At 40.9% G+C, this 22,032-nt stretch overlaps 1 protein-coding gene across 1 annotated transcript in view; it reads right to left on the reverse strand.

Annotated features, from left to right (window-relative positions):
• Positions 1–21,526, reverse strand: part of SASH1 (SAM and SH3 domain containing 1) — a 315,133-nt gene extending 293,607 nt beyond the window's left edge. Inside the window, exon 1 of the mRNA XM_032339291.1 lies at positions 21,349–21,526. Coding sequence (XP_032195182.1) covers positions 21,349–21,360 — 12 coding nt within the window. The 5' untranslated portion in view covers positions 21,361–21,526. The remainder of the gene's footprint in view (positions 1–21,348) is intronic.
• Between the last annotated feature and the right edge of the window lie 506 nt (positions 21,527–22,032).

Consider the following 22,032-nt stretch of genomic DNA (forward strand, 5'->3'; position numbering starts at 1 on the left):
CCACAGTGTCTTGAGCAAGTAACCTTGAGCCCACATCTTAACATGGATGCTTACCAGCTGTTGAGTGGGTGAGCTTGCTGTTTATAGCTACTAGCACCAGTGGACTTCCATATTTCTGTGAAAATATGGGAGCATATCTCTCTGCAGTTATTAAAACTTGGAACCTCAAACTCAGCTTCGACAACATGCTCCTCCACAATGACCAGACTTGCAAATGAAACAGCTCCTGTTCTCCTTTTACATGATCTATTACTCATGGGCTTTGGGTGTGAGGGTACACTCATGGGCTTTGGGTTTGAGGGTACACTCAGTCTCTTTTTAACTGTGTGTCATTGGGCAAGTTGCTATACCTAGATAAGCCTCTATCTTTATCTAATAAAAGAAATAATAACAGTACCCATCTCATATGGCTTGGGGGGATTAATTGAGATAGTGCCCAGTGACAATGTCTACATTCTCACTGCTATTCACATCCACATAGCATAGAGTCATAATATCCTCTATTCAATGCTGAAATTTCTTCTACAACATTACTGATTAATAGATCATATGGCTTTGGCTCGACTTTTTAGGGATAGGTAGATCAGAGTATGAGAAAATCTGATTTACTTATGACTAAGTTTAGTGGTTATAAAGTTCATCCTTGAACTGAGGTTCCCCTTTCAATAATTTTCACCATCTGGTGTACAGAGAATTTTCTGGAATCATTTTCCATTACAACAACCTTTTGAGTTCATGAAATCATCTCTCATGCTCCACTTTTATCTTTCACCTTGCATATTAAACAGCACAAATTTTTGAAAATTTTCTCATGTCCTCTGGTTTGCTCCTCTTTATCAATATTCTTCTAAAAATATGCTGTCCTAAGCTGATCATGGAAATGAAATGGGCTGAGGATGGGCAAAATAATCTTGAAAAGGAATAAAGTTGGAGGAGTCACCCTTCTCCATTTCAAACTTGGTACAAAGATACAATAATCCAGACAGTGTGGTACTGGCATAAGGGTAGACATATAGAATAGAACTGAGAGTACAGAAATAAACCCTAACGTGCAGTCAATTGATTTTTGACAAGGGTATCAAGATAATTAAATGAGGAAAGAATAATGATTCCACTAATGATCCTAGGATAAGTGGATATCCACATGTAACATAAATTGGACCCCTTCCTCAGAGCATATAAAGAAGTTAATTCAATAAGGATCATACACTTGATCCACTTGAATCTAAGAGTTGAATCAAACTTCTAGAAGAAAACAGAAGTAAGTTTTATGATCTTGGATTAGGCAATGGTTTCTTAGGACACCAAAGCACAAACAGCAATAATGGTTAGATTTTACAAAATTAAAAACTCTGTGTTGTAAATTGTATCAACAAGAAAGTGAAAAGATAACCCACAGACTTGGAGAAAATATTTGAAAACCATATAGCTGATATGAGACTTGTACTCCAAATGTATAGAAAACTCTTAAAACTTAATAATAAAAATATAACTCTATTAAAAACAGGCAAAAGATCCAGGTAGATATTTTTCTCGGTAAGACATACAAATGGACAATAACTATACGAAAAGATGCACAAGAAATCATTAAGGAAATGCAAATCAAAGCCAGAATGAGATACCCCTTCACACCCACTAGAAGTGCTAACATCAAAATGATGGCAATAACAGGGGTTGAAAAGCTTCTGGAGAAAACTCATACATTGCTGGTGGGAATGTAAAATGGCACAGCAACTTTGGAAAAACTCTGTGATGGTTCCTTAACATGTTAAATGTAGAGCTGTCCTATGACATAACAATTCTACCTCTAGGTATATCCCCAAAAGAAATGAAACATAGGTTAGCACAAAAACTAAAAAATGGACCATTATTCATAATAGCCAAAAGGCAAAAACAACCTAAATGTCCATCAACTGATAAATGGATAAATGGCATATGGTATGTCCACACCACGGGATATTACTCAACAAATAAAAAAAAAAAAAAGTGAAATACTGTTCTGTGGTACAAAGTGGATCAATCCCCAAGCATTGTGATAAGTCAAAGAATCTAATCACAAAGAAACCCATGTTGTATAATTCCATTCATATGAAATATCCAGGGCTGGCAAATCTATAAAGATGCACTGGAGATGAGAGTTTGCATAGAGCTGTGGTGGTGGTGTTGGTGTTTGGAGGGAATAGACAATTACTGTTAACAGTTACAGGGCCTCCGTAATGGGAGATAAAATGTCCTAATATTAGGTGGTGGTGTTGGTTGCACGACTTTGTGAATATATTAAAAACAGCTGGAGTATACACTTTATTTTACTTTTATTTTAGAGAGAGAGAGAGAATGCACATACAGGAGGGTGAGGAGGGACAGAGGGAGAGGGAGAAAGAGAGAATATTAAGAAGGCTCCATGCTCAGTATGGAACCAAACATGGGACCTGATCTCAGGATCCTGAGATCACGACCCGAGCTGAATTCAAGTGACAGACATTTAACCGACTGAGCCACCCAAGTGCCCCAAAGTATTCACTTTAAATTGGTGAACTATATGTATATTAATTATATCTCAATGAAGTTGTTAAATAAAAAGTGTGATGAAAATTTAGTATAAAACTCTACTGCGATCTTTTTCTTTTATAGCTATTTTTAAAAAAATTTATTTTTTCAGTGTTCCAAGATTCATTGTTTATGCACCACACCCAATGCTCCCTGCAATACGTGCCCACCACTAGGCTCACCCATCCCCCCACCTCCCCTCCCCTCCAAAACCCTCAGTTTGTTTCTCAGAGCCCACAGTCTCTCATGGTTCATCTCCCCCTCTGATTACAAAACTCTACTGTGATCCGACCAGTCTTTGTTCATGGGGATTATTTGTGATTTTTGAGGCCTAGGCTTTATTTTACATTTTTGCATTTATAGCCTTACATTGTAGTTTGAATTTGTTCGTCTCTATCAGAAACTGGAAGTCCCTAAGGATAGGGATTATAGGGATTATTTTTATTAACTGTTATACCTCAGTTTTCTTGCTAGCACTTTGTGCAGAGTGCTTTATTAAAAAATGGTTTGTTGAATGGATACATTTTAGGCTAAATCAGTGTATCTTGCATTAGATTTAGGGAGGACATTTCTCATCTAACCAACCAATCCTCCTCAGGTCTCTTTTGTAGATTGTTGCTAAGCCAGGGCAATTCTGTCTTGTGCTTTGGCAATACTTCTTCTTCTTCTTTTTTTAATCAAAGTTAAGAGCTTTGCATTTCTTTGTTAGATTTTATCTTCGTAGATACCATCAGTCATTCCAGCCAGTTAAGATGTCCTTAGATCTTTTCTCCAGCATCTCTTCTCTTTTCATCTGCTTCTTATCACAAATAAATCTGAATAAGCACTCTTATTACTAAAGACTTCTAAGCTGACTATTAAAGATGTAGAAGTCTTTCTCCAAGATGCTGATAATAACACTGAATAGGAGAGAACCAAAAATCAAAGAATGGTGGAACACCAAACACTCGCTTGAAGACTGATTGGGTTGATGGCTCTAACTATCTAACTAACTAACGTAGGAGTTAGTCCAGTGGCTAGAATTTCAATGCGTTGAAAGAGTTCATATCAAAAACTTTGCTAGAGTAGGTACCTTTCCCCAGTCTTCTTCAGTGATTCATGATATAATTTGCAGGAGCATCACAATCTATATGCTTAAAGTTTAGGGATGTATCACGTTAGAGTTTTCAAAGCAGTCCATACAAGATTCAAATGCCATGTTTCCTGCAGTCGTACCTCGTGTTTTGGTTCTGTCAGTCTTGGTCCTCCTACTCTGCCTTTTTATGTTGCTCTCATGCTTATGGTTGTGTTGTTCGAGTTGTATTCTCCCATCCCTAAGGTTCTCATGGAGCCTAGCCCAATCAAATCTTTTATCTATGCACCATGTCACAGACCCCACACGTTGATGAGAGGGTGGACAATAACTGCCATGCTAGTCTCCCATTTCAGGGGAGGGAACCCAGCCACATGTATATAAAAAGATGGAGGGCTTTACATTTTTGATTTGTAATATTAAGCCATATAATTTCTAAATCATGATTCCCACATTGTGACTGGAGAGGGATTACAATATCCACCTTGTAATGTTCATCATTTATTCAACACATACTTCCCGAGTGCCTACCACATGGCTTGATTACCCTGCTCTCAATGGTGGAGGTACAATTGTGAACAAGACAGACAGATACTGTCTCCGCTCTCAAGGAATTTGCATTCCAGTGGAGGAGAGAGACGGAAAACAACTTTGTATGTAAAATCCTTCCTGACAGTTACTAAGAAAATAAAATGAATTGGTGTCTGAATTCCAGGGTTTTCATTTTAATGGCTAGAATCCCTAGGACTACCATAAACATTCCCAAACTAGTAATTCAGACTTCCTTGATTTATACATAGGGCAAGATGTGTTCAGTACCATTGCCTCCTCAACAGCCAGCTGCCACCTCAGACCACACCCACCCCCAAACCTCCCTGCTCACTAATCCAAAATTTTGCTGGGTTTACATTCCACCCAAGGAATTTGAAAGTTAATCTGAACTCTGTAAGCCAATCAGAGTAATCTTACTCTCTTTGACGGTGATTGTTTTAGGGGGAGGCATATGACCCAAGCCTTGTTAATGGGACTTGAGGTCTGACAGGAGACTAGTGAGGAAGGTTTCCTGGCTCATCCAGAACAAAAATGTGGGAAGAAGAGGTGGTCTTCTCTACAACTGGAAATCAGATGAGGTCCTTCATGAGACACCTATACATACGACAATCATCTTGCAACCCTAAAAAAGACAGCATGGGTATACAGCCAACATGCCCAAGAAAGCACAGAAGAAAGAAAGAGACTATATTTTTGATGGCACAATCGAGCCGTGGAATTGTCCAACCCTAGAGGCGTCCCATTTGAGTCTTTTTGCTCTGTGAGATACGCTTTTTCTCTTACCAGAAGCCTAAAGCATTTTAACAGATAAAAGTAGATATAAATGCACATATATAATGAGCATTCTGACTGATTGATTAAATGTATATGTAGGCATAAATTACCTCTCTAACTCCATTTATGATTGTCACATTTATTTTTACCTCAGGCAAAAGCAACAGTAGAATTAGGAAATTTTAGGGTTGGAGAGATATGTCTGAATTTACTACAATTAAAAAAAAATCGATTCAATATTTCCTGGGATTAAACTAAAATAAAATAGATGCTTACAAATCTGTTAACTGCCTAAGATGCAGTAAGACATCAAATAAGCCAATTTTTCTTTACGTTCCTTAATTAAAAAAAAAATCTGATGTTGAGCCGGGTCTTTCATTTTATCACTGGAACAAACAGAGAATAGTCATTGCCATCAATTGCCTGTTTGTTCTCCCAGAGAGCTCTCCCACAAGCATACATTATGTATGGAGATGAGGGTGGTCAGGGTACTGGGTTCCTTTTCATACTGCCTTTTCTTCTAAACTACAGTTTCTCCATTGGGTCTACTTTTAAATAAAATGAAAGCAAAAATGCTAAACGATTACTGCCAGAACACAGCTTTCTATAAAAATGAAATGCCAATTGTCTTGCAAATATTTTCTATTTCTCATTTGCAATGTTCTACTGGTCACTTTGATATAGTCAAAGCTTCTGAATATTTATAAAGTTCTGTAATTTTTTGGGGAAAGACCAGAAGGCAATAACCACCTCATTGAGTTTTTATTAAGCAATTCAACCTTTCTATCTAAACGACAAATGATAAGGAATTGCATTTGTGAAAAATCTGCATATATAACCTTCTGAAAGTTCCTTCTGTCATTGTAATTCTATCAACAATCTTGTTGTATTGCAACTTGGAACACAGTTTAACTTGTCAGGCAGGGGGAGAGTGGGGAAGGGTTGGGATAGATGGAGTTTCACTGACGATAGCCTTTCCCATTCAAAACCATCACAGGTCTTCTCTCCACCTAGAACTAACAGTACCTCTTGCTCTGCTCATCTTCTGCTGTGTTCAACTATCGTACCAACAGGTAACAGGCAACCATACCATATCTTCCTGCTTGCTTCCTCTAACCAGCAAATCTCAGTAGCCCTTGGGGAATAAAGAGAGTCCCCTACTTCCCTCCATCTTCCTGGGAGGAAGAGAGAAGCTACGGAGCCATGATGAGTCATGTCTACACATGCTAAACTTTTTTTTTTTTTTTTTTTTTTTTTTTTTAAAGATTTTATTTATTTATTTGACAGAGAGAGATCACAAGCAGGCAGAGAGGCAGGCAGAGAGAGAGGAGGAAGCAGGCTCCCTGCTGAGCAGAGAGCCCGATGCGGGGCTCGATCCCAGGACCCCGAGATCATGACCCGAGCCGAAGGCAGCGGCTTAACCACTGAGCCACCCAGGCGCCCCTACACATGCTCAACTTTTTAAAAGGAGTCAGTTTCCATATCTTCAACTTCCATCTGTATTTTTTCTGAGGATGATTTACTTGAGAGAGCTTAGTTCACATGTTTTTAGAAAAGATTTTAGTAAATTTGTTCCTATCAGTTTAGAAAGAATAAAAACATACCCATCACTTGTCCCAAATCTTACTATGGCACATTGCTCATGGGTGTAAACTTTTTTGGAGAGCTAAGCAAAGAAATAAAGAGAAATAATGGTTTGAGGAAGCTTCTTTTTACTGACTTATTAAGGCAACTTAAACACATCAGGCTTGTTGCCTTTCCCTGTCTAATACCTAATTTTGTAAAATCTAGGAGCTGGTAAAGTGATATTTTCGATCTTGGAGGAAGAGATGCTCTCAATTTATCTTTTATTCATTATTATTATTATTATTATCATTTAGAAAGAAAGGGAGAGTGTGAGCAGGATGAGGATGGACAGATGGAGAGAATCTTAAGGACTCTGCACTGAGGGCAGAGCCTGACGTGGGGCTTGATCCCACGATACCGAGATCATGACCTGAACTGAAACCAAGAGTCAGACACTTAATCTACAGAGCCACGAGGGCACTCCTAGATGCTCTCAATTTAAAACAGCCAAAGTGGTATAGGTTATGGAAGGTGATCTTTTTAAATGCAACTGGAATGTATTTGTGGGTCTACCAAAAATTTTAGTGATATATTTGATAAACTGACACGTCAACATTTTATATAATTCCTTTCAGATTTGTCACGGTTTATTTAATAAGGCAGGTAAAATCTATTTTTCAAATCAAATCAGGAGATATATTTTGCAATTACAGTCAATCCTCATCTTCTCTCATTTCATATTTTCTACCTCCTAATAATAAAAATAAATTTACTTTAAGTTATAATACAATTTCAGATATCAAATTTAAACTGTGTGAGTTACATGAGCAAATATTATTTTTTAGGAGGTAGACACGCAAAATAGTTTAAAGACCAGTAATAGTTTAAAGACCAGTAAATAGTTTAAAATAGTTTAAAGACCGGTAATGGATTCTTCTGGTCTCCATCGGCCACTTCTGCCTCTCATGAGCTGAAGCCCCTTTGTTTGAACTCAGTTTTTGCTCTTGAGCGACTGTGAGCAGAACTGCATCTCTTCAGACAAAGAGGGGCCCTACTCCAGCATAATCAGAAATGCTAAATTTTTATTAGTACAGCACTTTGACATTGAAAGCACTGTTCTTAGAGCTTTATAAATATTAATTTGTGTAATCCTAATTACAGTCCCAAGGGGGTCACTGTTATGCCCCCATTTAGTCAGTTGCAAAACTGGCATTCATATCCAGTCTGTCTCGTTCTCTTGGTCTTTACTTTTAATCACTCTGCTGCAGCTGCCTCTCTAGAAACATTTTTAGTTCTTGGGTCTTCTTAGGGAATTCTCAGGATGATTCCCTTCTCACCTTGGCTAAGCCCAGAAAACTTGCACTATTTAAGGATGATGATGAAAAGATTTAGCAACACTCAGTTAGCTTTCATCTGAGAATCATTTCCCCTGCAGAGTATTATTATTCTCATTATAGAGATAAGGAAAGGAGGAACAACGGGTCAGGTAAGTGTAACTGAGCCAAAGTTGGAAATAGAAGCCCCCAGACTGGTGATCTAATCATAAGAGAAGCTTCAATTCCCATGAGTCGTTTAGTAAACAGATTTGGAGAGAGAGAGAGTGAATGTCATTGAAGGGTAAGTAGGGAGTGAAAATTTGAAATGTAAACCCCTTTCCTGCAATAACCAAATTTATAAGGTAACGGAAGCAAAATGATTTTACATATTTATTCAATATTTCCTATGTGGGAAAAAGTGTATTAACATGTATATATAGTCATAGTTATAATGCCCTGGGTATTAACTTGGTAAACCAGTTGTGAATCTTTTAAGAAGTAAGCTTTTGCAAAGGAAACCATCAATAGCATGAAAGGCAATCAATATTTGGAGAAGATATTTGCAAATGACATATGTGGTAAAGGGTTAATGCCCCCAATACACAAAGAACTCGTATAACTCAAAACCAAAAAACTCCAAATATCAAGAGGAGCTGGATAGACATTTTTCCAACGAAGACATACATATACCTAACAGAGACACATGAAAAGATGCTCAACATTACTCATCAGCAGAAAAACGTAAATCAAAACGGCAATGAGATATCGCCTCATGCCTGTTGGAATGGCTAAAATAAAAAAAACACAAGGAACAATAGTGTTGGCGAGGGTGATGTGAAGAGAATGGGACCCTCACACACTGTTTGGTGGAAATGTAAATTGGTGCAGCTGTGGAAAATAGTATGGTGGTTCCTTAAAAAAATAAAAATAGAAATACCGTACAATCCAATAAGTCCACTACATAGTATTTACACAAACGAAAGGAAAAAAAGCATTATTTTGAAAACATATATGTTTGTCCCTATGTTTATTGCAGCATTATTTATAATAGTCGACCTAGGTGTCCATCAATAGATGAATGGATAAAGAAGTAGTATATAAAAAGAATGAGAGCTTGTGGCACCCGGGTGAAGCAGTTAATTCAGCGTCTGACTCTTGATTTCAGCTCAGGTCATGATCTCAGCATCATGAGATCAAGCCTGGTATTGGGCTTCCTGCTCAGTGTGGAGTATGCTTGAGATTTTCTCTCTCCCTCTGCCCCTTCCTACTCTCCTGCTCTCAATTATAAAAAAAAAAAAAGAAAAAAGAAAAAAAAAAAGCTGTTACCATTGAAACAATACGAATGGACCTAGAGGAGAGAGAAATAAGGAGAAATAAGCCAGCCAGAGAAAAGACAAATGCCACATGATTTCCCTTACATGTAGAATCTAAAAAGTAAAACCAATGAATAAACAAACAAAAAGCAGAGTCAGATCCATAAACACAGAGATCAGACTGATGGTTGCCAAAGAGGAAGGCGGTGGTGGGCAGAGCACAATGGGTAGAGGGGTGTGGCTGCTACAGTCTTCTAGTTATGGAATAAGTAAGTTAGAGGGATGAAAGGTACAGCATAGGGAATATAGTCAGTGGTATGTGTTGTAGGGTGACAGAAGTTTGCTGCCCTTGTGGTGGGCACAGCATAATGTGGAAACTTATGGAATCACTATGTTGTGTGCCTGAAATTAATGCATAATGTAACATTGTGTGTCAACTATACTTAAAAAAAAAAAAAAAGATGCTCTTACAGTGTCACTTGTTCAAGATCTGGCCTCACCGCAGGCCAAAGTGAGTTGGAGGGCACTGAGTATAAAGGCTTTTGGAGCATGTGTCCCCATTTTCCCTTTCCAGTCCAAGTACCTGAAGTGAGACAAGTCACACCAGGTGGGCTCTGTGCTGGTATGTTCCCTAATTAAAGAGTAGTTTGATTCACTTGCTTGATTCTTGGTTTTTAATTTGGGAATGAAGGAAAGTTTGTGAAGTAGTTTCTGGGGAAAAAATGCTAATTGTTGATTTATCTGCCAAATTCACTATTCCTAAGCTACTTAGGGTCCTGGTAGTCTGAGAACCCATGTGATATGGTTGCTCACTGGTGCAGAGCAGATAAGACAAAATCTAGGTGCCCCAGTCAAATAAAAACAATCAAAGGTTGGGGGAAAAGAGAAAAAAACTGAACTTGCTTTTGGATTCCAAAAGGGCGGTAATACACAACTCATGAATCATTGAACACTTCACCAAAAACTAATGATGTACTCTATGTTGGCTAATTGAATTTAAAGAAAAATTTTTTTTTTTTTAAAAAGAGGGAAGATACGAATTTTTAAAGGAAAAGACCCCTGTTTTCGTTTTGGTTTTGTAGGTGGTAAAGAAACCTATAAAAAAGAGGCTGAAGGGGCACCTGGGTGGCTCAGTGGGTTAAAGCCTCTGCCTTTGGTTCCGGTCATGATCCCAGGGTTCTGGGATCCAGCCCCACATCAGCCTCTCTGCTCAGCAGGGAGCCTGCTTCCTCCTCTCTCTGCCTGCCTCTCTGCTTACTTGCTTTCTCTGTCAAATAAATAAATAAATAAAATCTTAAAAAAGAAAAAGAGGCTGAAAAAGTGGATAAAGAAAACCTGAAGGGATCCTGTGGGGGAGGGGGAGGGTAAGAGGCAGGTTTGGAGTCTGAGGGCAGAGGGGACTGGTGAACAGGGGGAGGTGGAGGAAAAGGCAGACTTGGAAAGACCCAGGAAGGGAAGGTTCCATCACTGCAAAGCGCTTTAATGGACTTGAACTTCTCCCATCACTTTTGGCTGTTCACTACTGTTATCACTGCCCTTTGAAATCCTAATTAGCCAATTAATCACTGTTCACAGCCCCCGCAGCTCACCAAACAGAAGATGATGCTCCTTGTAGCCAAAGCGAAATCAGCCCATGTCTAGATGAACTCAAGGAAAACCAGTCTTGGAGGTTAACAATTCCCTGCTCCTGCCTTAAGTAGACTTGGTAAATTCTAGGAGACACAGCTGATTTTCAAAATGAAAGAGTCCTGCGAAATTTTTGCCTAAAAATCAGAATTTGAACATCTAGCCTGAAACCTTTAAACACAGAGAACTTCTTCCTTACCAACTGCATTTTTAGTTTCACTGTCTACTGTTTCAAATCTAGTCACTTACTCCTCTACAGTTATATACAAGATATTTGTGCAAATGGGGGCCATAAATTCCACACTAAGCAAGCTCTGTTGAAGCTTTGTCATGTTAATATAGCCACAAATGAAAGTAAAATTTTATTTTTAGATTTAACCTCATAAATTGCCCCAGAGCAATTTTTTATTTCCAGCTGATGTATTTGAAGAAAATAGGCTCAGATTTATTGGGTCTGTTAATAATAAAAAAAAAAAAATTAAATGACCTCCTGTAGTTTTGCTGCTATTTATTGATCCCTTTCAAATTTAGCCAGCAATTCAATCTGCAGTAAGGCGTGTTGAATGAAATGGATTGTGAATGTAAAAATGGAATGAACATTTAGAAAGCATTTTCAAGTCCCAGAAAGTAGCTTTAATAAATGGGAATAAATTAAATTCACATCACTGGGAAAAAAAAAAAAGATGGATTCTGTTTTAATGGTGAACTACACAGAAATCATTTATTGCATGCAGGATCTATTGGCCACTTTTAAGAAGCTTGCTCATAGAATGGACTGCTGTAGCTCTGGTGAGGGAAGGATCCATCATAATCTATCTTGTAACTATACCTTCTGAGACTTTGAAAGATTATTTTGAACATGATTAGGGTAATTCATGCCTGCTTTTCCCATCCAACTGTTGAAACTACTATGACCACTACTACTACTAGTAGAAACGGTAATAATTACTAATTAATAATAATAATAAATACACTTGGCTTCAAAATGAGAAGACTCACTAGGGTGATTTCCCACCATTAGATGAAGTGACTTCCATATTGCCAAATCCACAGGAAATCTACATTTCCTGTTTCACCTTTGTTATGGTTGCCTTTGCTGACCATCTCTTTGTTCTTGAAACTCCTTTGGTTAATACCACACACAATTGTGTACTGTTTCTCTGCAAGCTGCTGTCTTCTCCTTCTAGTTCTTCCTCCTGGCATCCTCTGATCCAGCCAACTTTTTAAACCTGCAGCTTTAAAGTAAGTTTTAAATAATGAGGCTTCCCAGGGCTCTGCCCTGGCTCTTTCCTTTGATTACCCTTTTCCTGGGCAACCACCTTTATTCCCTTGGCTTCAGCTAACTGTTCTATGTTGATTTCTCTTTCATTTTTTTTCACAGCTCATTACTCATGCCTCACCTCAAACTCTGTGTGATTATAACTGAAATCACTATCTTTCTCCTAAATATGCTTCTATCTCTGTATTCCTCAGTGATACCACCATCTAATCAACTCTCAACAGGAGTCCTCATCTGACCTGGAGAACACAGGAAATGAACCGAGTGACTGTTCCCTCAATTCTTCCACCACGACCCCACACCTAGGACCATTCCAGATGCTCAGGAGGGAAGTTAGTTCATTATATACAGGACATGCCTCTGGACATGAGAGTGTGATTGTCTCCAGGGATCCGGGTTGACAAAGGTTGTATCTAATGGAAACCCAGCAGTCACCAGAGCCAACTTCTATCTCCTTCTTTCCTCCATGCAATTGTCCTCTTGACCCTCTTTTTCACCCTGACTACACCTGGAGGAGGGGGAATACCATGTGTAGATTTGCTGCCTAAAGCTCTACTTGTTTTCCTGATAGGAATCTTCTTCCTTCTTCTATATAGTAAGCTTTACTTTGGGTTAAAGCCCTGCCTGTAGCTTTGCCTTCTCTAGCCCCTTCTCCTGCCTGCCCCACATATTTCTAAGATGGAAGTCTGATCATATGCTTCTGCTCAAAGCCTTCAACTTCAACAGCTCCTGTGCATTTCAGATTAAAGTTTAAACTCATTAGCATGACCGAATGGATTGTCATCCCTGTCCATGCCTTCACATTTTCCACTAGCCCTACTTCTCCAAGCTCAAACTGTAGTCAAAACCAACCTCAGATGAAATTAGGTTCCTCCTGTGACTTCTACAGTACCCAAAATGTATCATACTTTATTGCAATCACTTATTCATTCAACAAAAATGTAGAGTGCCAAATATATGCCAGAAGCATTTTGTGTACCAAGGAGACAGTTCTGGGCAAACTATGGAATCCAATTCTAGAAGGAGAAACAGATAGTAAACACAAATTTAGGAAACTAACATAGAATAATGGATAGTAAGGTACTTGGAGAGCCTCCCATTAGTGAACAGATAAGTGATGACAAAAAAGAGGCTGTCTGAAGATCTAGGGGATCTGGGTTCCCAGTATAGGGCACAGCACAGCAAGTTGAAAGGCCCCTTTGGACTTCCAAAGTTCCATTGGAACAAGAGGTGTGTGAGATGGAAAGAAGCCAAGGAAGGCTTGAGAAGTCACTCTAGTTGAAGATGAGAGGGAGAGATACAGGAGATGGGCTGGAGGGGTTAATGGAGGCCAGGTAGGGGTCTGGATTTTATTTTAATTGCAGTGGAAAGTTACTGGAGGGTTTTATGCAGGGTAGAAGGTCCTTATGGCAGCTGGTAGGATCACACTCAGGCCAAGAGCAGTGGTATAGTCTAGAATCAAAGTCATAATGTCCTGAAGTGGAGTTTTAGCAGGGAGGTTGCAGAAAGAGTCCTATTTGGAATATAATTCATATGTATTGCCCCTAGAAAGTGTTGACAGATTGTGTGTGGGAGGTGTTTATGTCTGTGCCTCTTTTTGTAGCAAGTAAGCTCTTTGGGGAAAGGGCCTGTTTCTTCATATCTATATTTTTAGTACCCACCATAGTGTGCTTGACACCTAAGAGGTCACTAAAACTGTTTCATGAATGAAGCAATGGGAAAAGTACATCGCAGCTGGGGCAGTCAGCAAAGACTTGATGGTTAATGTGAGAACTGACCTATCATTGTAAAGGTGGTCGACTCTTGACTGGTAGAAATGGAAGTAGAGGAAATGTGTGTCTCTAACATATTTGATCCTGGGACAGAAACCCAAATGGAGTCTATGTACCTCATGTCTTAATATTTAAAGTCACAAGTCAAACTAATAGACTGTTAAATAAAATGTGTTCTATCTATCTTAAAGTTATAAATCAAGATAACAAACTGTTAAATAAAACATGCTCTGTCCTTTTATCTTGACAAATAATCTGTATAATCATCAGGTTCTGGAATTTGGGAGTGGGATGGGAGAGCCAGGCCCTGGCCCCTGGTATGAGGCATGTCCCCTCCCTGCCCATCCCAGGTTCCTCATTTTCACATGTGTAAACACTCTGACCTATAAGTCTAAGCTTAGTCTTCTCACCCCCAATCCTTACCCTTGTGTAGTCAGGCCACAGAAGCTGCCATTGCACTACTGAAACAAGGAAGCTTGGATCTCAGGTATCCACAGCACGGATTAGGCAGAAGGACTTGGGCTCAGGGTGAACGCATCCCCTCATCCCTGACAATTTTCCATCCCCAGAAGAAAGATAAGGTCAGAGCAGTGTCCCCTAGAGTGTGAAGCTGGAGCAAAAACCCATCTTACTTGGATCTATGGGCAGTGCTGACTGACGGGGTAACAGGTGGGAACCATGAGGCATATTAATGAATAGAGAAAGACTAGTTTTTTTGGAGCAGAGAATTCATATAGCCAAGTGAAGATCAGATCCTAGAGGGAACAAGAATTTGGGGATAAAGAACTTTGATCATATAGGCAATGGGGGATTCAAACTCTTAAGCAGAAGAGGAAATGATTAGACATTTATGTACAGAAAGCAGAAGGACAGTGAGATCAGCAGAACTGGACTGCGAGGTTCGGGACTGGAAGTGATAAGCACTGAAAGCAGGGAGAAAGGAGCTGGTGTAATTTCTAAGAAGAAGAGACAACCAGTGAGATGTAGGGGCTGAGGGAGAAGGAAAAATGGGGTCAAAGATGGTTTTGCAAGAGTAAATATGGCAACTATTTTATTCCCAGTGCTGTGGACTGGATGTTGGTGTCCCCTCCAAAGTCATAGGCTGAAGTCCTAATGTGATGGTATTTGGAGGTGGAGCCTTTGGGAGGTAATGAGATCAGGAGTGTGGGGCCCAACGATGGCACTGGTGTCTTTCTAAGAAGAGGAAAGAGCTAGGCCTCTCTTCCCCTCTCTGCTATAGGAGGATATAAGGAGAAGGAGTTAACTATCAGTTGGGATCTGCCAGAGTCTTGATATTGGACTTCCCAGCCTCCAGAACTGTGAAAAATAAATGATTGTTTTTATGGGTGGAAGCCACCCTGTCTATGGTATTTTTGTATGGTAGCTTGAGCTAAGACTTTAAGCAAGACTTCTCTCTCTCTGAGAAGGCAAGGGAGGTGTGGGTATGCTTTGCACACTGTTCCTATAACCGATGCCAAGCCTGACTTCTCACAGCTCCTATGAACCTGGCCTCCCCATCAAAATCTCTTGAAGTGAGCTCGTTTCCCCAGCTCTGCTTCCGCATCCACTGTCTGGCTGAGCCCAGAAGTGCTGTGTTAACTGTGAGCGCTAAGTTAGTTCACTTTGGGAGGGCAGGTTTTAGAGATTATAAATGTGTAGGGTTCTTTTAGGAAAGGGTAAACAAGTCCATCCTGAGACAGGCACCCAAGTTATGGTCCAAGAAGATTGAATGATCATCTCCAAGAAGCAGAAGAGCTGACAGGGATATGTGGCCTCCAAACTGCCTGGGTTTGATTCCTGACTGCCTCTTACTAGCTATGTGACCTAGAATGTCTGGACCAGAACTTTTTCTTCCAAAGTCCTGCTAGCATAAGTGTTTTCTGTCCTGCCATGGGTGCTGGGAGCAGAGAGGAAGCTGTTCCTCCTCCTGCCCCATGGAGGGCTGAGGACAAAGGCCTGGGAGCTTTCTGCTGCAGTCAGACGCATTGGGACAGCAGAATCATGACAGACCCAACAAATTAAAATCATTTCCCATTAGCAACAACTAGGTCTATAGATCTGTATCATTTGATAGAAAAAAAAAAAACCAGTTTTATATTTTACATATTGGAATGTAAAATAACTTTTGGCCAAGACCTCAGTAACTTTACTTGTTGGGTTATTTTTTCATTGGGCTCTTATTATAACCATCTGTTGGGATGTGCTAACTAGCTGTTTGTCACTAGTTCTCTTCTCCTGTCCTCTTTCCACCGTTGCTTGGCAGCTGAGTTTGTTTTTCATTTCAATCAGGGCCACACAATCTCAAGCAGATGTTTTAAAAAGTGCTTGACTTTTAAGCAGAGTGTACAGTGCCCTCTTGACGGGGAGGCTACACTCAACCCAGAATCTGGTTTGCAAATGAGGGTGCTGGTATGCGAGTCAGCCTGAATGGGGGGTGCTTCCTGAGCACCCAGGGCTCAAGATCTTTGACGGCTTTCCACAGGGATGTGAGTGCCTGGACCTGTCTTGGAAGCATCTTAGCCTTTCCGAACTGCACATGCCATTTCCGGGGGCCAGGGGGACACAGGTCCTGTTCAGACTGTAGGGCTGGGAAGCACATGCTTTATATTGGGGGGACCTGTATTTGAACCCTGTCTCCATTTGCCTGCTGACTCTGTGAACATGAGCAAAACTCTGTCTCTTGTCTGCAAAACGGGGCTACGAATGAACAGCACCTCACAGGCTGCCACGCAGGGGAAAAGGGATAAGGTACGTAAAGCATGGTGGGTCGATGACACAGAGTAAGCACTCAGTTCATGCCACAACAGGGGCATGATTTCTATCTTGATTTAAAAAAAAATCTCACAGTATTTCTGTGAGGTTGGTGGCTAGTCGTATTATCAGTGTCTTACAGATGGGGAAGCTGAGGAACAGAGAGATGAAGTCACTTGTCCAAGATGGCACAGCCAGTAAATGGCAGGGCAGTCTGGCTCCAGAGTCTCTCTGTTTGGTGCCGTTGGGTGCTAAGTGGGGCTGGGAGGTACATAGGAACCAGTGCACACCCTGTTTTAGGCACCAGGGGTAAAGCACTCTATAGCACAAGACTTTTTTAAGTCCTTAACCTAACTCTCTTACATGGTCCGGGGGACGCCATTACGATCTTCTTGATAGAGGTGAGGGAAGTCAGAGAGATCAAACGAGGTCACGGGGGACATACAATGCTGAGAGGGGCTGCCTCCAGAACTGGTGCCCCACACTTTTTTCTAACACCCTGCTCGGCAGTGCCCCCGGACCCTTCAGAGCTGTGTGGAGCCCATTGGTCACCTCAGATAAATGTCCCCAGAATGCCAGCAGGCTTCCAGGAGACGGAGGGGTTGAAGCCCACATGTCCTGACTCCAGCCCATTGTTTTCTGTTTTTGTTCGTGGTATTACACTAACAATATTAGCGGCCACTGTAAGTAATTCAATATACTTTGTGTTTTCTTTTCCTCTGGCCCCAAGTCTTAAAATAATAAAGAGATTCTAAAATGAATAAATATTAAAGACCTGATTTGCACAAGCACGAGGAAGTCCGGAGGGCCAAGTAAACAAGAAATCTGGGCACTTTTCTCCAGAAAGTAAAAATAGTAGGAAAAAGAAACAAACTAAAAAGTGGTAAAAGTAGATGTGGGAAAATAATACTGCAAAATTCCTTCATGTCATCCATATTCTGGAAAATTTCCATTCATAGTTACTTATTAGAAGGTATTTGCAGTGATAGCTCTGCCAGGAAAAGGTTATTATTATTATTTTTTGAATTAGGTATTTTCTGCTAGTTCTGCACACTTTTACCATAACACAATTTTAGTACTGCAGAAAAGTCCAAGCAAGCTCTCTTTGTAAAGTGATTCTAAATGATTTTACACTTGAACCTTACACCTGGGTATATAATGAAATGACACCCTACTTTATCATCCTTAATAGGATAGTCATTAAAATGTTGCTTTCTATGACATCTCATACAGGGCTGTTTATTTCAGAGCCTCTCATTTTCAAATGTTTTAACCTATTGCAAGTTTCCCAGCAATGAGCCATGATGAAAGGCAGCCCGGCGAAGTCTCTGGACCTGTCCTAAAGACAGCCCCTCTCCTCTCCAGGAGCACAAGATCATAAGCTTTACCTTCTGCTGAACCAAGTGATGGAGGGCCCATTTACCATTATTTAAACATGCTAAGTCTTATAACCCTTTCCTCTTTTAGAACGTCTGCCTTGTTAGGATGCACATTTTGAAATTTCATTAATTTCCAAGAAACTAGGATCTCTACATGCCTACCGATTTCCAAATGGGGTTTTTTCTTCCAGATATTTGCTGGATTTCAGATGGAATGAGACAGGTGGTTTTAGGCTGAAAGCTACTTAAGGCTGATAGAAAAATAATGCTGGGCCAGCAGGCTTTGTTACCGAGAACCTGTCCCAATACTGGCAGGGTCTTCAGTCCAACTCCGCAGAGAAAGGTGACAGGGTGACAGGTGATCCCCATGCTGATCTCAGAGGAACCTGGCATCTCTGAGCTCCTGGGGACCAGAGGTGACTTGGACAGACCCACCTGCCTCCCTAGGATATTTTGGTCTGGAACAAATCTGAGCCATTCACCTGTGACAACCACAGGACCGCAGCTGAAGGGGACAAGATGCCAGGGAGGAAGCAGGTGGAAAAGGGGACAGTTTTTCTCTTTGTCTCACCCGTTCAGCTCCGTTCAGTGGAAGAACACCGAGTTCCTGTGAGGCTGCCATGCTGTTTGCAAAAAAAAAGCCGTTTGCCATGGAAGCTTCCATCTTCCTTGCATGCAAAATGCTAGGGTAGTATGAGATTTGTCTTCCCTCTTCTCCATGCACTCATTCTCTGCTATCCAGAGCTGAGAGAAATACCAAATAAATACACACTTTGGCACATCTAGAGACTCAGCTCTATTTAAGCCCAAACAACAACAGAGAGGGGCCTTACCGGAGAACAGAGCTGGGACATGATTATCATCCTGAGAGAAAATATTACCTTGTGCTGAGGGCTTTACATGCATCATCTCAACTAATCCTTAAAACAACTCTTTGGGGAAATACTATTTTTAATACCATTTTATGGAGAATGAGGCATCGAGAGATGAAGTAACTTGTCAACAGTCGTTCGGCTGGTACGTGATAGATTCAAGATCCCAATCCAGGTTGGATTAACTCCAGAGGCCAAGAACGTAGCCAGTTTTGCTGCACTGCATTTGTCATTTACTCTTATTTATTAACATGTGGGAAATGAGGGGCATACGAGCGTTGTACTCATCTGAACATGCCTATTTTTTTTTTTTTTGACTTCACATCGCAGCGCACGCACCATCAGTTTCTATCAACTACCACACGCACAAACCAGGAATATAGTTCAGCCCAGTGTCATGGGCCATGGATACTCTCGTCAGGGAAAGAGCCGCCCAAATATATGGCACTTGGTGTGGAGTGACAGAGCTGTCATAAAGGTAATCATGTAAAAAACAAAATCTGCCATTATTACGTTTCTGAATTTCCGAGGAGGAGTTGTTTTCTGTACCGGCTCATGATGAACACACTTTTATTCATCCTTTCCAGTTTTATTCTCATGGGAGTAGGTCATCATAACTATCAAACCAGAGATATAAAAAGACTGGGAAACATTTAGTTTTAGAAAATAATGGCTTAGAACCCCAGTAAATCAAAAGAGCGAGGGGAAAAGTAAACAATACAGTTACAGTGCCAGCTGGAGAATCTTGATAATTGGGCCTTGACTGTGGTCTGCAAGTTTTAGTATTGACGATGATAATGAGGAATCTACCTAGAAGAACTGGAGTCTCCCAGCATGTACATACAGAAGATCATTACGAGATCCTGGGCCGAAAGTAACTTCTCATGCAATCCCAGATTTCGGGAGTGACCCTTTCCTTGCTTGTAAGAGCAGAGAGATCAACAGAAATGTAAAGATTTAATAATACCTATATGGGTAGATTTCTTGAGAAGTCAGAAGAATCTCAGATCCTGTCCAGTCTTTCCTTCCAATATGCCACCACACACACACACAGACAGACAGACAGACACACACACACACACACACACACGCACACACACACACGTGTTCTTTGTCCAGGAAATTCTAGGCTTTAATGGCAACTGTATCTTGACTGATTCATTGAATTATATTAGTTGAAATGATCTTCACTCTTTAAAGTTGAACTTCGCTATGAATTTTGTTATGGACAATTGGCTAATCCCCTGAAAGCTAAGAACAGAGATTCTTAACCTGGAGTTCATAAATAGGTTCCCTTGAAACAGGATGAATAATTTACTCTGTGGAGTCATTTGTATGGTTCATAGCTTTAATCGGATTCTCAAAGGACTCTGAGTTCCCTTCAAGCTTTAAGACCACTGTCCTCGAGGACAGTGTCCTCTCTAGGAGGCTGGGGGATATCAGAGTTTTATCTTTTATTTTTTAAAGAATTTTATTTATTTATGACAGAGAAATATAGCAAGAAAGGGAACACAAGCACAGGGAAGGTAGAGAGGGAGAAGCAGGCTCCCCACTGAGCAGGGAGCCTGATGTGGGGCTTGATCCCCAGAAGCTGGGATCATGACCCGAACCAGAGGCAAAGTCTTAACAACTGAGCCACCCAGGCACCCCAAGACATCAGAGTTTTAAAAGGAATCCTGTTTCACTCTAACGCAACACTTTCTAGAACTTTGTGCCAAAAGGAGGCTCTAGCCTAGCCATTGCAATCTTGTTATGAAAACCAAGACAACTGTGGGAGGTATTGGGGTCAGGGGCTGGATTTAACAGGAGGAGCTGGCAGTGTCTAAGTCCCCTGGAGCCATGCTGGCTAAGCCACTGTCCCTGCCGACAGCATGGCATAACACATGGCACAGGCTTGGGGCACAGGGACATGGCTGAGATTTTTTTTGGGGGGGGGTCGATCCTTAATCTGTTACTTTCTACTGGTTGGAATTAATCAAATAAATGCCTCCCTATTCTATTTTTTTTTTCTATAAAATTGGGGGTAAATAATACCAGCCTCTCAGGAGTTTTGTGAGGATTAAGTGAGATCATAGAGACGTAAGTGAACAACACAGCTGCCTATCTGTATCCCTTGGGGACAGGTGTGCTTTGGAATTCAGACTCTGGTTTTCTTAGAAATGTAATACATTTCTATCCTCTGTATTCCCTAATGCCACCACCATCACCCAGGGTAAATATGTAGATGTTCCTACAGCAAAACCGTGAGTATTCCCAGTCAGAGGGATGAATCAAGATTACCATCTTACGTCATGTTGAGGCAAGTTTGTCACCAAAAAACTTCAGTGTTCAGAGCACTTGGGTTCTGGGATCAAGAATAAGCAATTACAACAACTGTCAGTTAAATCTTACTTTCTCCAGTTCCCAAAGTCCTCATTTTCATGTCATTGTTGAGTCACCAACCTTGGCTTGTCCTCTTATTTATTCTCCTTTGACAACAGTGTGGGACCCATGGCCGAACAAGCTACCCAGCATATATATATCTCTTACCTTCACATTCATTTGAACTGTGCCCTGATGAACACGATGGCTCCCTTCTCTTCCTAATGCACCGGGTGAAGAAGATTCCTCACTTCTCTGGGCTTTGTCTTAAACTCTCCCAGTTCCCGAGGCAGTCTCTCTTGCCACAGCTCCAGCATTCCAAGGACTGTCTGCTGCCTAATAAATTCTCAAGGAGCTCTCCAAGTACTCCTAGTGACGTTGGTTTGTTCACTGGTCAGAAGAACACTCTTCTCCTGGAGATGAGAGGGGACATTCCTTGGTTTCATTCAGGTATGCCTGAGAGCTGCTTCCAGGCTGCTCGAGAATGCCATCGCAAATCCCCCTAGGGATGGCACTCCTGGATTCTCTTCTCCATTCCAGAGTGTCTCCGGAGAAGGAATGCGGGCTCCACCATCACCATCACAGTTGAGGGCAATACTTCCAGAGTCAGTCAGCGGCAGGTGGCAAGTGTCGAAGTCCACCTACATGATACCGCACGGCCGTGGAGGGGTCACCGAGTTTAACAATGGTGCTGTGCAAAGAGCACGATCAGACGTATGGGAGTTTGATTTCTACTTCATTCACATGCTGTGTGACCTTGGCTCCGTTACTTAAAGTCTCTGTGCTCCAAGCTGTAAAATGGGGATAATATTACCTACGCGACGAGGGCTATAATTAGGAGTATGCGAGACA

This window comes from Mustela erminea, chromosome 4 (genome assembly GCF_009829155.1).
Source record: "Mustela erminea isolate mMusErm1 chromosome 4, mMusErm1.Pri, whole genome shotgun sequence".
Lineage (NCBI taxonomy): Eukaryota > Metazoa > Chordata > Mammalia > Carnivora > Mustelidae > Mustela > Mustela erminea.